This window comes from Hemitrygon akajei, chromosome 1, assembly GCF_048418815.1.
Source record: "Hemitrygon akajei chromosome 1, sHemAka1.3, whole genome shotgun sequence".
Classification (NCBI taxonomy): domain Eukaryota; kingdom Metazoa; phylum Chordata; class Chondrichthyes; order Myliobatiformes; family Dasyatidae; genus Hemitrygon; species Hemitrygon akajei.
Genome location: NC_133124.1, coordinates 110,214,485 through 110,229,856, shown reverse-complemented (window position 1 = coordinate 110,229,856; position 15,372 = coordinate 110,214,485). Strand labels below are relative to the sequence as shown.

At 42.4% G+C, this 15,372-nt stretch overlaps 1 protein-coding gene across 5 annotated transcripts in view; it reads left to right on the top strand.

Annotated features, from left to right (window-relative positions):
- The window catches only part of dpy19l1l (dpy-19-like 1, like (H. sapiens)), a 114,773-nt gene that overhangs the window by 45,078 nt on the left and 54,323 nt on the right, over window positions 1-15,372 (top strand). For all 5 annotated transcript variants that reach the window (XM_073049848.1, XM_073049843.1, XM_073049867.1 and 2 more), the window contains exon 15: window positions 14,339-14,419. In XM_073049848.1, coding sequence (XP_072905949.1) covers window positions 14,339-14,419 — 81 coding nt within the window. The remainder of the gene's footprint in view (window positions 1-14,338; window positions 14,420-15,372) is intronic.

Below are 15,372 nucleotides of genomic sequence, written 5' to 3'. Positions count from 1 at the left end.
AGTTCCACGTTTATGCTCATCATACTGCTTAGGAGAAAATTGTACCTTCTCAAATGCAGCTCTGAACACTGGGTAAATAGACAAAGTTTTCAAAAAATTCTCCACTTCTTGCAGACTCCTACGAGCCTTCTCACAGTGGGAGTATTTGTGCCCATATGCAAGGAAGTTTCATCTTTTTCAGCCAGATTTGGGCAGACTGACACTAGTGTATGAAGGGTCTCAGCTACTCCAAAATCTGCCTCTGAAAACTCCAGTTTCAACGACAAGTAGCCATCATACAGGTAATCATCAGTACTATGGCCCCAAATTTCTAGGCCACTGAGTGGTTTCAAGGGTAAATGTGTCATATACTGGTTGTAAAAAGGATCTGTAAAGTAACTTGAGAACATGTGTCAAATTTGGCTCTAGCATAACTGTCCTCAATCTGTATGGATACATCAGAGCTTGGTCCCTCTAAACCTTAAGGAATAGGGTTTTGTACTTGCATATTTCCATTGGTACACTCATTAGACTATTCTCTCTGAGATGTCAGCCAGTTCCTTTACTGGGTCCCTCTGTAGTTTTGCTTCTTTTCTTTTCTGTTTGATTAACTGCTGACATTTTGAAGCTTTTCCTTTCCTAAACAGTCTCGCTTGAAATGTCCCTCTTCTCCACAGTTGTAGCAGAAAATACCGGTCGCCTCTCTGGTCAAAAGACCCTTTTCAGCAACATTCCTCTGCTTAGTGAGTCCTACAGGTGGGTCAGGTTTTCCAATGGACATGTCATGTTTAGTTGAAACATTAGCAGACATCCATCAAGTCAGCTCAACTCGGGCACTTCACCTCATTCTTCAAAAGCTGTATTGCTGTGGCACTAGGCATCACTTTAGCAGCAGAGGCTATCACTGAAGACCTTACTCAGCTTTTAGAAATGTTCCGCTTCGCAATCGTAAGACCATAAGATATAGGAGCAGAAGTAGGCCATTCAGCCCATTGAGTCTACTCTGCCATTCGGCCCATTGAGTCTACTCTGCCATTCAATCATGGGCTGATCCAATTCTTCCAGTCATCCCCACTCCCCTGCCTTATCCCCAAACCCTTTGATGCCCTGGCTTCTATGAGATCCTCCCTCATTCTCCTGAACTCCAGGGAATACAGCCCAAGAGCTGCCAGACGTTCCTCATATGGTAACCCTTTCATTCCTGGAATCATTCTTGTAAATCTTCTCTGAACCCTCTCCAATGTCAGTATATCCTATCTAAAATAAGGAGCCCAAAACTGAACACAATACTCCAAATGTGGTATCACGAGTGCCTTATAGAACCTCAACATCACATCCCTGTTCTTATATTCTATACCTTCAGAAATGAATGCCAACATTGCATTCACCTTTTTTGCCACCTACTCAACTTGGAGGTTAATCTTTAGGGTATCCTGCACAAGGACTCCCAAATCCCTTTGCATCTCTGCATTTTGAATTCTCTCCCCATCTAAATAATAGTCTGCCCATTTATTTCTTCCACCAAAGTGCATGAGCATACACTTTCCAACATTGCATTTCATTTGCCACTTCTTTGCCCATTCCCCTAAACTATCTAAGTCTCTCTGCAGGCTCTCTGCTTCCTCAACACTACTTGCTCCTCCACCTATCTTTGCATCATTGGCAAATTTAGCCACAAATCCATTAATCATATAGTCCACATCATTAGCATACATTGTGAAAAGCAGTGGTCCCAATACCGACCCCTGTGGAACTCCACTGGTAACCGGCAGCCAGCCTGAATAGGATCCCTTTATTCCCACTCTGTTTTCTGCTGATCAGCCAATGATCCACCCATGCTAGTAACTTCCCTGTAATTCCATGGACTCTTATCTTGGTAAGCAGCTTCATGTGCTGCACCTTGACAAAGGCCTTCTGAAAAACCAAGTACACCACATCTATTGCATCACCTTTGTCTACCCTGCTTGTAATTTCCTCAAAAAAAACTACAGTAGGTTAGTCAGGCAAGATTTTCCTTTCAGGAAACCATGCTGGTTTTGGCCCATCTCGTCATACTGTATGCCTCCAGCTACTCTGTAATCTCATCCTAACAATCATGTTTTTCTCCTCTAACTTTTCTGAGTAATTTGGTAAAATATGGAGGAGAGTGCATCTTGTAGGTCATTTGAATACATAGAGCAGTCATGTCATGTAACAATGCACCCTTCCCAATTTGCTCCACCTTCAGGCATTTTCTCTCAGACAGTTGAATGCCCCCTTTGTGGCACAAACACTGCAGCAGTTTCTCCAGCCTGAAAAGATAGGCAGACAACTTCCTTCTTCCTCCTGGAATGTGTGCCTAAACTTAATCATAAGATTGGCTGAACTTTCAGTAGTGCCAAAAGCATCTTCCAAAGCTAGCAGGTAATTAGCTGATGTGGCAATTGGGCTTTCTACCTTTAGGAACCTCACTCTATCAGCGACTGGACCCTTTCAACTTTCTACCAGTCTCTGCTTTTTTTTCATATTACCTGAGTGCTGCCATTCATCTAGTTACTGAGATTCTGGTTAGCCTAAGCCTCATATTCTCCTTCCCTATCGAGTGTGGGGGCTTAACTCCAGAGGATATTCTAAGCCTGCGATAACTTTAGCTCTCCACAGGTACACTTTGGCATTTATCAACCAGTGATGTAATAGCTGAAACCAAATCAGAACTTAAATCAACAGCTGAAAGACTTAATAGACTTCTCACATCAAACAACTCCTTTCCCTCACTTTGCAGAAATTAGAACAGCTTGTCATTAAATTCTCCACCCTCAGCTACATTCCTCCCTTCTCTAGAGATATGAACTGGCCATGGCACCACCTCTGCCTATCGGGCAGAGCGACTTCAGTCTTGTAACTGGTAGTTTGGACTAACATGACATTTATACCAGCAGATTGGTCAAAACACCGTTCAGTCAGTGTAACTTTTACAGAACTTGGCACTCTAAGTAGCAGTTTGTCAGGAATTCAGACATCCACCCTGCTCAGAATACAAGCTTTACGTGTGGATACGTGTATTGCACTAGACCTTAATCCCAGTGGCATCCGTAATAATGTACCTTAATTATGACGCACCTCACTTTCCACAAATAAACCACTTAAACAATCCTTTTAAAAAAAAAATTTATTTAATTGCGTTTTTAAGTAATTACAAGTGTAGAAAAAAAATGTATATATCCCTTCCCCCTCCCCTTAACCCCTCCCCCCTAACTTCCCTATAAAAAAAAGAGAAGGTAAGAAAGAAAAAAAAAGAAAGAGTGCCTGGTTGTTGGAAGATCTCCACATTCTCCATGGAGTTCTTAATAACTTTAATATATATATTTATTTCTTTCCCCAAGTAACCAATTGTTTCACCTTCAGAGCACCTATATATTTAGTCCTGTCTTCTGTAAATAAGGGCACCAAATTTTCAGAAATGTTTCATATTTATCTCTTAAATTATAAGTAATTTTTTCTAATGGAATACAGCCATAAATTTCTTTCTTCCAACAATCTATACTTAAATATGTATCCGATTTCCAAGTAACTGCAATAGCCTTTTTGGCTACTGCCAGTGCAATTTTTATGAATTCTTTCTGATATTTATTTAGTTTGAGTTTCGGTTTTATCCCTTCAATATCACCTAGTAAAAATAATATTGGATTATGAGGAAGTTGTGTTCCCGTAATTTGTTCCAGTAAAAGTCTTAAATTTGTCCAAAAAGGTTGAATTTTAGAACAAGACCATGTAGAATGTAAAAAAGTACCAGTTTCTTGGTTACATCGGAAACACTGATCAGATAAACTTGGATTTAATTAATTTATTTTTTGTGGTGTAATATATAATTGATGTAGAAAGTTATATTGCACTAATCTTAACCAAACATTTATTGTATTTGTCATACTATCAAGACATAGTCTTGACCAATTTGTTTCTTCAATTTTAATATTCAAATCACTTTCCCATTTTTGTCTTGACTTATGGACTTCTTGTTTAATTGCCTGTTTTTAAATCAAATTATACATACAAGATATAAATTTTTAAATATTTCCTTTTTGAATTAAAATTTCTATTTCATTAGATTTCGGCAATAACATTGTTTGACCTAATTTTTCTCTTATATAAGTCCTTAGTTGAAAGTAACAAAATAAAGTGTTATTTGATACTTTATATTTATTCTTTAATTGATCAAATGACATTAATATACCTCCTTCAAAACAATCTCCTAAGTATCTAATCCCTTTTTGAAACCAATTATATAAAAGTTGATTGTCCATTGTAAAAGGAATAAGTCTATTTTGAATTAAAGATCTCTTTGCTAATAAAGATTTTTTTGTCTCATCATCAACATTTATCTTATTCCATAAATCAATCAAATGTTTTAATATAGGAGAATCTTTCTTTTCCTGTATCCATTTAGATTCCCATTTATATATAAAATCTTCTGGTACGTTTTCTCCTATTTTATCTAGTTCTATTCTAATCCATGCCGGTTTATCTTTCTCAAAAAAAGATGCACTAAATCTAAGTTGATTTGCTTTATAATAATTCTTAAAATTTGGAAGTTGTAACCCTCCTAGATCAAATTTCCATGTCAATTTTTCCAACGATATTCTTGACATCTTTATAAACAATCTTTATAACAATAAAGATTATAACAATCTTTATAACAATCCTTATAAAGCATCCGAAGCCTGGTCAAGCCCCCACAAACCAACCCTCAAACCAAGCTCATATGCAAACTTGGCCTGTTAACTTACTCTGCTAACAGTCATGTGGCTCAGCAGTGAGAAGGCCACCTTTCATAAGCATAGCAGTAGAAATCTTACCCAGGGCATTACACAGGGATTTAATGGAAGTTGTAGTGGTGGATAGTGATGCACAGTTTCACCGTTTCTGACAGATGACCCCACCACAGTAGCTAGCCTTCATGTCATGTTTATAACATGCATGGGTCAGTGAAAGGTAAACAGAACCAGCCTCCTGCTGCATAATGACTGACAGGCCTGCCCAATCTGCAGTTTGATTTGGGGGTAGATGTGGAGTGGGGGTAGATGTGGAGCGGGGCTATTCAGAATTCCAATTAAATTAACTTATTCATCTCTTTTTATTCATATACATGTATTTTGGTGATATTTAATCAAAACAGTAAACTTATGGCCTATTCAGAAACTCCTGTAGCTCCCAGTCTATTTCTTTACTTGTGCTCTCCTGAGGTGCCATGTGGCCCATGTTAAGAACCATTGATCTAGGCAAATATGTTTACACTCTTGTCTGGCGTGGCAGCCTTGCTAATGCAAAGTACTTAAAGTGCTGCAAATTTGGAATAACATTCAAGTAGCGGGAGTGTGCAAGGACATTTTCAACTTCTCACTGCTACCGGCAGAAGTTCCTACTTGCCTCAAAAAGGCAACAATTATACCAGTGCCTAAGAAGAATAATGTGGGCTGCCTTAATGACTATCGCCTGGTAGCACTTACATCGACAGTGATGAAATGCTTTGAGAGGTTGGTTATGACTAGACTGAACTCCTGCCTTAGCAAGGTCCTGGACCCATTGCAATTTGCCTATTGCCACAATAGGTCAACGACAGACGCAATCTCAATGGCTCTCCACACAGCTTTACACCTAGACCACACAAGCAGCTATGTCAGGATGCTGTTCATCAACTATAACTCAGCATTTAATACCATTATTCCCACAATCCTGATTGAGAAGTTGCAGAGCCTGGGCCTCTGCACCTCCCTCTGTAATTGGATCCTGGACTTTTAACCGGAAGACCACAGTCTTGGTGATTGGTGATAACATATCATCCTCGCTGACGATCAACACTAGTGCATCTCAGGGGTGTGTGCTTAGCCCACTGCTCTACTCTATACAGATGACTGTGTGGCTAAGCATAGCTCAAATACCATCCACAAATTTGCTGATGATACAACCATTGGTGGTAGAATTTCAGGTGATGGCGAGAGGGCATACAGAAGTGAGATATGCCAACTAGTGGAATGGTGCCACAGCAACAACCTGGCAGTCAATGTCAGTAAGATGAAAGAGCTGATTGTGGACTTCAGGAAGGGTAAGACGAAAGAGCACATACCAGTCCTCATAGAGGGATTAGAAGTGGAGAGAGTGAGCAGCTTCAAGCTCCTGGGTGTTAAGATCTCGGAGGATCTAACCTGGTCCCAACATACCGATGTAGTCATAAAGAAGGCAAGACAGCGGCTATAGTTTATTAGGAATTTGAAGAGGTTTGGCATGTCAATAAGCTCACTCAAAAACTTCTATAGTTGTACCATGGAGAGCATTCTGAGAGGCTGCATCACTGTCTGGTATGGAGGGGCTACTGCACAGGACCAAACGTAACTGCAGAAGGTCATAAATCTAGTCAGCTCCATTTTGAGCACTAGCCTACGAAGTACCCAGGACATCTTTAGGGAGCGGTGTCTCAGAAAGGCAGCATCCATTGTTAAGGAAGTTCAGCACCCAGGGCATGCCCTTTTCTCACTTTTACCATCAAGCAGGAGATACAGAAGCCTAAAGGCACACACTCAGCGATTCAGAAATAGCTTCTTCCCCTCTATCATCCAATCCCTAAATGGACATTGAATCTTTGGACACCACTTCACTTTAAAAAAAAAATACAGTATGTTACGTACCCTGTAACTGGGTGTCTTACCAGCAAAGATAGAAGTATCCGTTGGAGTCTGGTACTATTTTCAAAACAGTGTTTATTAGTAAAATATACAAATCAATATCAACAATGCAAATATACAGATAATACACGTTAGCAATACTAAACCTAAAAGTGTGGGTATAATAATAATCAATAATAAACAAGCTCTATCGATGTCTAGGGGATAATGAATTTTCATATGTGAATATAAGTTCAGTTCAGTTCATGTAGGCTGAGGTAGTTGTTGGTTCTTTTGTTGTAACCGTTGTGGAGAGAGAGAGAGAGGGTGTGCAAACAGTGACAGCCAGTCAATCCTTCCTTTACATTCTTGATCCGTCGATGTGTTATTGTGGCCATTCAGGTATGACCCCTCTGTCCTTTAGCTAGACCATTCTTCTATGGTGGACTCGTCACCCAGGCAAGGGTGGACACACACACACAAGCCCCCACCGTCCTCGCTATAAACACTGTGAGTTAAAATTGACCGATCCTTCGTTCGGTCACCGATGCCCCCACACCTTCTCATGGGTTCCAACACTTAAGCAGTGCTCACTAGTGTGTCTCTTGGTGCGTCTCCTGGTGTCTCTGAGGGGTGTCTCCCCAGACCTCACTTTTATCCCTAATCACGGGGTCTCAGGTGTCAATCAGTTTTGAATGGCTTAGTCCATCAAACCAGCCCACTCCGGCCTTCACTGAGGAATTTTAATGAACAGAATGGTACCAAGTAAACAATCCTTCTCCGAAGCCATGTCTTTCAGGAGTCATAATCTGGTGGAACAAGTCTCTCTTTCCTGGTGTTATCTCTCCCTTGTGTGAAGCAAATGTTCCAGTCCCAGTATGTTTTTGTTCCATCTCTTTCTTTCTCATTAGCAGCCTGGCAACAGTAATGGTTTGTAATTCTCCCAGGGGAGGGGGACATGGGCAACCCTGCACCCTTCTGCCCATCAGAGCTGTTCATCCTTCGTAACAAGTATTTCTTTCTTTCTTTTTTAACATTTTTTTATTAGTTTTTCAAAACATTTTACAAATTAAAAACCCCAAATCCCAATGAGGAGCATTAATACAGTGCAAAATTAAGCATACAATAACAATATGCTACAAAGGAAGAGAATTTAACAAAAAAGCACCTAAATTAAAGACAAGTAAGCTTAGTGTCCTCCCCAAGCCCCACAACACAAGATAAAAAACAACAACTCCAGACCGACCACAACACAGTATAAAGAGTATAGGTCAGGACAGTCAAACTCCCAGACTGTGAATACACTTAGCAACAGAGGATAATAATGCTTACTACCAGAAAAAAAAAGGGAGCTGAAAGCAAGGGACCGAAAAGAAGAAAAAAAAAGAAAAAAAAACCCTAGTCAAGAGGAAGGTTATGAAAGTACTCGATAAAAGGTCCCCAGACCTTATGGAACTTTAGATCCGAATTAAGAACTGAATAATGAATTTTTTCGAGGTCCAAGCAGGCCATAATGTCGTTAAGCCATTGCGTATGAGTGGGCGGAGCAACATCTCTCCATCTAAGGAGGATCAAGCGTCTAGCCAGGAGAGAAGCAAAGGATGGTATTCGGCATTTGGTCGGACCCAGACATAAATCTGTCTCGCCCCAAAAACCGAACAGAGCAATTAAGGGGTTTGGTTCTAGGTGCTGATTCAGAATACCCGATAATGTAGTGAAGACATCTTTCCAGAATTTCTCCAAGCTAGGACAGAGCCAGTACATATGGATGAGAGAGGCCACGCCCCTCTTGCATTTATCACAGAGCGGACTAATGCCAGGGTAGAGTCGAGATAGTTTAGATTTAGACATATGGGCTCTATGAACAATCTTAAACTGTAAAAGGCAATGGCGAGCACAAAGAGAGGTTGAGTTAACCGATTTGAGAACTGAGTCCCAGCTCTCTTCGGATAAGGAGATATTTAAATCCTGCTCCCAGGCCATTTTAATTTTATCCACAGGGGCCCGTCGTAAGGCTGCTAGTTTATCTCGGATAATTGATATTAAACCTTTACCTAGTGGATTAATGGAAAGAAATAGGTCCATAGCATTTTTCGCAGGCATTTCAGGAAAGTTAGTAATTAAAGGAGCAATAAAGTGTCAGATTTGGAGATATCTGAAAAAGTGAGCGTTAGGCAGGTTGAACTTAACAGAGAGCTGCTGAAAAGAAGCAAAGCGATTATCAATGAAAAGATCTTCAAAATGTCTAATGCCCTTCCTATACCAAACATGGAATGCTGAATCGTACGTAGTAGGTAAAAGAAGGTGATTGTGTGCGACAGGGCTAGAAACGGAAAACCCCTGGAAACCATAGCATTTCCTAAACTGAGCCCATATACGCAAAGTGTGTCTAACCAGAGGATTAGCTATTGATCTGGGCAGACTGCTAGGGAGTGCAGAGCCAAGAAGTGCAGATATAGATAATTCTTTAGTGGAGCTCAACTCCATTGCCAACAAGTATTTCTGTATATTTTATTCAATACATGTAATTGGTTTATTTGTTTATTATTTTATTTTATTATTATTATTTTTTCTCTCTCTGCTAGATTATGTATTGCATTGAACTGCTGCTGCTAAGTTAACAAATTTCATGTCACATGCCAGTGATAATAAACCCGATAATGATTCTGATGGTGGTCAAGTAGCCCAGTTGCATCCTGGAGAGAGAACGAGGGGAATGTTTAAGAAATGAAAATGAAAGGAGCCTTTCCTTCACTCCAAGATTCAAAAAGTGTTCTTTGTCTTCATTCTTCACCTTCTTCCTCATGTCACATTGTCTCCTCCCTCCTTCTTTCAGCATTCTCAATGTATTATTCCTTCCATGCACCTGATCCACTCTCCAGTTAGACCCTTCTAACCACTGCTCCATCAGCAAAGTCAAGTCAACTTTTATTGTCATTTCAACCATAACTGCTGGTACAGTGCATAGTAAAAATGAGACAACGTTTTTCAGGACCATGGTTTACATGACACAGTACAAAAAACTAGACTGAACTACGTAATAAAAAAAACACAGAGAAAGCTATACTACAGACCTACACTGGACTGCACAAAGTGCACAAAACAGTGCAGACATTACAATAAATAATAAACAGGACAGTAGGGCAAGGTGTCAGTCCAGGCTTTGGGTACTGAGGAGTCTGATAGCTTGGGGGAAGAAACTGTTATATAGTCTGGTCGTAAGAGCCCGAATGCTTTGGAGCTTTTTGCCAGACGGCAGGAGGGAGAGGAGATTGTACGAGGGGTGCATGGGGTCCTTCATAATGCCGTTTCCTTTGCGGATGCAGCGTGTAGTGTAAATGTCCGTGATGGCGGGAAGAGTGACCCAGATGATCTTCTCAGCTGACCTCACTATCTGCTGCAGCATCTTGCAATCCGAGATGGTGCAATTTCCGAACCAGGTCGTGATGCAGTTGCTCAGGACGCTCTCAATACAACCCCTGTAGTGGGAGATGGACTTTCCTCAGCCTTCGCAAAAAGTAGAGACGCTGCTGGGCTTTCTTTGCTATGGAGCTGGTGTTGAGGGACCAGGTGAGATTCTCCGTCAGGTGAACACCAAGAAATTTGGTGCTCTTTACGATCTCTACCGAGGAGCCTTTGATGTTCAGCGGGGAGTGGTCGCTCTGTGCCCTCCTGAAGTCAACAACCATCTCTTTTGTTTTGTTCACATTAAGAGACAGGTTGTTGGCTCTGCACCAGTCCGTTAGCCGCTTCATCTCCTCTCTGTAAGCTGACTTGTCGTTCTTGCTGATGAGACCCACCACGGTGGTGTCATCGGTGAACTTGATGATGTGGTTCGAGCTGTGTGTTGCAGCACAGTCGTGGGTCAGCAGAGTGAACAGCAGTGGACTGAGCACGCAACCCTGGGGAGCCCCCGTGCTCAGTGTGATGGTGTTGGAGATGCTGCTCCCAATCTGGACTGACTGAGGTCTCCCAGTCAGGAAATCTGGGATCCAGTTGCAGAGGGAGTTCAGGCCCAATATGCTCAGCTTTCCAATCAGTTTCTGAGGGATGATTGTGCTGAATGCTGAACTAAAGTCTATGAACAGCATCCGAACGTATGTGTCTTTTTTGTCCAGGTGGGTTAGGGCCAGGTGGAGGGTGGTGGCAATGGCATCATCTGTTGAGCGGTTGGGACGGTATGCAAACTGCAGGGGGTCCAGTGAGGGGGGGCAGCAGGGTCTTGATATGCCTCATGACAAGCCTCTCGAGACACCTCATGATGATGGATGTAAGTGCAACGGGACGGTAGTCATTTAGGCAGGACACTGAAGACTTCTTCGGCACGGGGACAAAGGTGGCAGCCTTGAAGCATGTTGGAATGGTGGCGCTGCTCAGGGAGATGTTGAAGATGTCAGTGAGAACATCTGCTAGCTGGTCTGCACATCCTCTGAGCACATAACCAGGGACGTTGTCTGGTCCAGCAGCCTTCCGTGGGTTGACTCTGCACAGGGTTCTTTTCACGTCGGCCATGGAGAGACACAGCACCTGGTCATTCGCAGGAGGGGTGGACTTCCTCGCCGCCATGTCATTTTCCGCCCCAAACCGGGAGTAGAAGTTATTCAACGCATTTGGGAGGGAGGTATCACCTGCACAGTCGGGTGATGTTGTCTTGTAATTGGTGATGTCCTGGATGCCCTTCCACATGCGCCGCGTGTCGCCACTGTCCTGGAAGTAACTGTGGATTAGCTGGGCATGTGCACGCTTTGCCCCTCTGATGGCTTGGGACAGTTTGGCCCTTGCTGTTGTTAAAGCTGCCTTGTCGCCTGCTCTGAAGGCGGAGTCACAGGTCCTCAGCAGCGCACGCACCTCTGCGGTCATCCATGGCTTCTGGTTGGCATGTATAGTGATGGTCTTGGACAGAGTAACATCATCAATGCACTTGCTGATGTAGCTGGTCACTAATGCTGTGTACTCCTCTAAGTTAGTAGAGTCGCCATCGGTTGCAGCCTCCCTGAACATGTGCCAGTCGGTGTTCTCAAAGCAGTCTTGAAGAGCAGAGATGGCTCCTACTGGCCAGGTTTTCACCTGCTTCCGAACTGGTCTGGAGCGCCTGACGAGCGGTCTGTATGCTGGGATTAGCATAACAGAGATGTGGTCTGAGTATCCGAGGTGGGGGTGGGGCTCTGCCTGGTACGCGTTGGGAATGTTTGTGTAAACCAGGTCCAATGCATTCTACCCCCTCGTTGCAAAGTCCACATACTGATGGAATTTGGGGAGCACTCACTTAAGGTTCGCGTGGTTAAAATCACCGGTGACAATAAACAGACCATCAGGATGTGCGTTCTGCAGTTTGCTAATAGCCCCGTACAGTTCACAGAGCGCCTTCTTAGCATTCGCGCTGGGGGGAATGTAGACACCGAATATAAGGACAGAGGTGAATTCCCGTGGCAAATAAAATGGTCTGCATCGAACTGCCACAAACTCCACTAACAATGAGCAGTGTCTGGAAACCAGCACAGAGTTCTTGCATCATTCCGTGTCGATGTAAACACAGACCCCGCCACCACGAACCTTACTGGAGATGAATGCATCTCTGTCCTGTTATGAATGTACCACAGCTCTACGGGGCCAAAGGGTGCGGGGTAGCCCCCTCCTTTGTGAGAATCGCAAGATCACTATTGAGTCCATTCAGGAGACCCAGGAAATGAGAGAAAGACATGCAGAATCCACAAGTCGTTGGAATGTGTCTTGGCCTCCGAGAGGCGGACCCATTGATGCCGGCTATTGTCTCTTGGAGACGGACTTGTGTATTGCATCCTGTACGATGCATCGACGCCCCAGGCAATGAAACGAGGGGGAGGTTGGTGGAGGGATTGCCTCATCCCAACCTGATTGACATCTGAGACCCTGTGAGTCAGGATAAAAAGAGGGTCTGTGGGAACAGTCCCTCAGACGCACCAGAAGACACGCTAGAAATCCTGTGACAGCGTTTAATAGCGACAGCCGGTGGGGGGCTCGTGTGCGTCCTTCCCTTGCCTGGGATTGGCGGCCTTACCATGGAAGAACGGCTTTAGCTAAAGGAGAGGCCACAAGTGAACGGCCACCCGCAATGAGACTCCGACGGATCAAACTCATAAAGGTTGGAAAACCCGCAGGGTAACTGTTCCCATTCTATTCCTATTTCTCACTCTCTCTCCAACAAAGTGCAACACAGCGACAACCAAAAGACGGCAGCTTGTGGAACTGCAGTGAACTGTACATTTCCATTGGACAATTCATTATCCCCTAGACAACGATAGAGCTTATTTCTTATTGATTATTATTATACCCGCACCTTTAGATTTAGTATTGACAATGTATATTATCTGTATGTTTGCATTGATATTATTTTTGTGTATGTTTACTAATAAATACTGTTAAAATTAGTACCATCAGACTTCAATGGACCTCTCTATCTTTGCTGGTAAGTGACCCAGTTACGGGGTACGTAACAGTCCGAACAAAACAAAGCTAGCCCGTCTAGCTGGATGGCAGCATCCGAAATCCCATCAGTGAGCCATGTCTCTGAAGACATACGTGGAGCAAACTCTGTACTCCCACCGAGTATTACGTTGGAGTTGGATGTAGTCCATTTTATTGTCCAGGGAGCGGACATTGGAGAGCAGAATGGACGGGAGAGCCGGCCGGCTAGGGTTTGCTTTCAGCCTGGCACGGACCCCTGCCCGTTTGCCTCGCTTCTGCTTCCTCGCACATTGCTTTCGATGTCTCCATCTCTGGCTCCCAGCATCAGGCAAGTCCGAGGATTGTAGGCCCATTCCCCTCAGCAAGCTGACATCGTGTAATTCAGCCAGCAGATCTTTGTGGAGGTTTGTTTTTGGGCGATCTCTGTATTGTAGTAGTATCTGGCGATGGTAGATAGCCGCTCTGTTATCCATGTGCCCTAATCGAAAATTGTGTATCAAACTTAAAATAGAAAATTAAATTAAAGTAACACCAGGTCTGAAAGGCCGCTGCTGCTGTGCCGCGCTGCCTCATGGGAAAAGTACAGAATGTTGAACATTGACAATTTCTACCTACTGGCCAAGGCTCCACATGTTTTCAGGTGGAGCAGTAATTCAAATGCCATACTTTTGAGTTTTGATGCAGTCTTTTCTCTGCTATAGCAAGAAACTTTTCTGATAAGCAGACTATTCTTAACCTAACATTGCATTCTGCAATTTTATATCAAAGCCTCTACTCCCATTATTGTGGGCAACAGTTTTTGGTAATAATTCTGTCTCTGACATTGTTGTTTTTTTCCCATTTGTTGTAAACTTCTGCACGTTCTTTAATCTTTTTGCAATTGTATTTCATGTTATTCCTTTTCTTCTTTCTCTATTCTTTTTGAACACAAACTCACAACTGATGCTATTTTAAAGCTGTTCACTCAAAACATGGTGTAGTGTCTAATGGCCACACAAGTGCACATGACTGATGTTAGTTAGAAACTGTTCATCAGCAGTTTTCTGTCTCAGCATAGTGTCTCAAATCCCAGCTATTTTTTGCTTAGTTTTTGTTCTTTAAGAGCTGTCCTAAATAGGTGGTGACTCAATTAACTGGAATCCACTGTATTGTAAAATAACAAGTTCGCAAGAATATTTCTCAAACTGAGATTTGCTGTGTGTATTAAATTTATACTTTATGTGCTAATAGAGTGAAATTATACAAATATAATCTCTTTAGTATTTCTGAATCTTTTGCAGATAGTTAAAGGAACTGTCTGGCTTGTTGGAACCATAATCCTCAAATTTGTGGCTTCTAAATTGTTAGGAGTTACTGATGATGTAAGTATCCACATTATGAAAGAAACATACTGTATTAAACTTACAAAAAAGGAAGTTCAAAGTAATTTTATTATCAAACATATAAATGGCTCCATATACTATCCTGAGATTCATTTTCTTGTGGACATTTACAGTAAATAAAAAGAAACACAGTAGAATCAATGTAAAATCATACATCGCAAAGATGGGCAAACAACCAGTATGCAAATATCAAAAATAAATATATTGAGAACATGAGATGTAGAGTCCTTGAAAATGAGTCCATAGTTTGTGGAATGTTTCTGATTTACAGTTCTGATTAGCCAGATGTGTACTGACTCGAATTCCCAAGCTGGTAGATGTGTGATGGTGCAATCTGGAGCAGCTGCTCTTTTGAGAGTGCTTTACATTATGCATCATGATACCACAACCTTTCTGTATCTATTATTCAGGAACTACAGGTTCTGTCAAAAGCTAACAGCAACTGTTTATTTAGTACATTTAATGTGGCAAATGTCTCGTCATTTCATAGGGGTGAGATTCTTTTGTAGCTGCCTGTAAGGAGATGGATCTCAAGGTTGTATGATCTATACATTGGTAATAAATGTACTTTGAACTTTGAAAGATTTTGTGTGAATACATTCCAACAAACCTCATTAGACATTAGTGCTGCTGACCTAGTGGTTGGATTTAAGGATGCAGAGGATAAGGTAACAAAGCTCACTGAGGGAGACAGCTAATGGAGCTCTCATTGTGGGAAAGATTAAGGTTTAGAACTGGAGAAATGTGTGCAACACACACAAAATGCTGGAGGAACTCAGCAAGTCGGGCACTATTTATGGAGAGCAATAAACAGCCAGTGTTTTGAGCCAAGATCCTTTATCAGCATTGGAAAGGAAGGGGGCAGAAGACAGAATAAGAACATTTGGGGGTGGGGAAGGAGGAATGAAGTAAGTTGGGAGGGGATAGTTGGA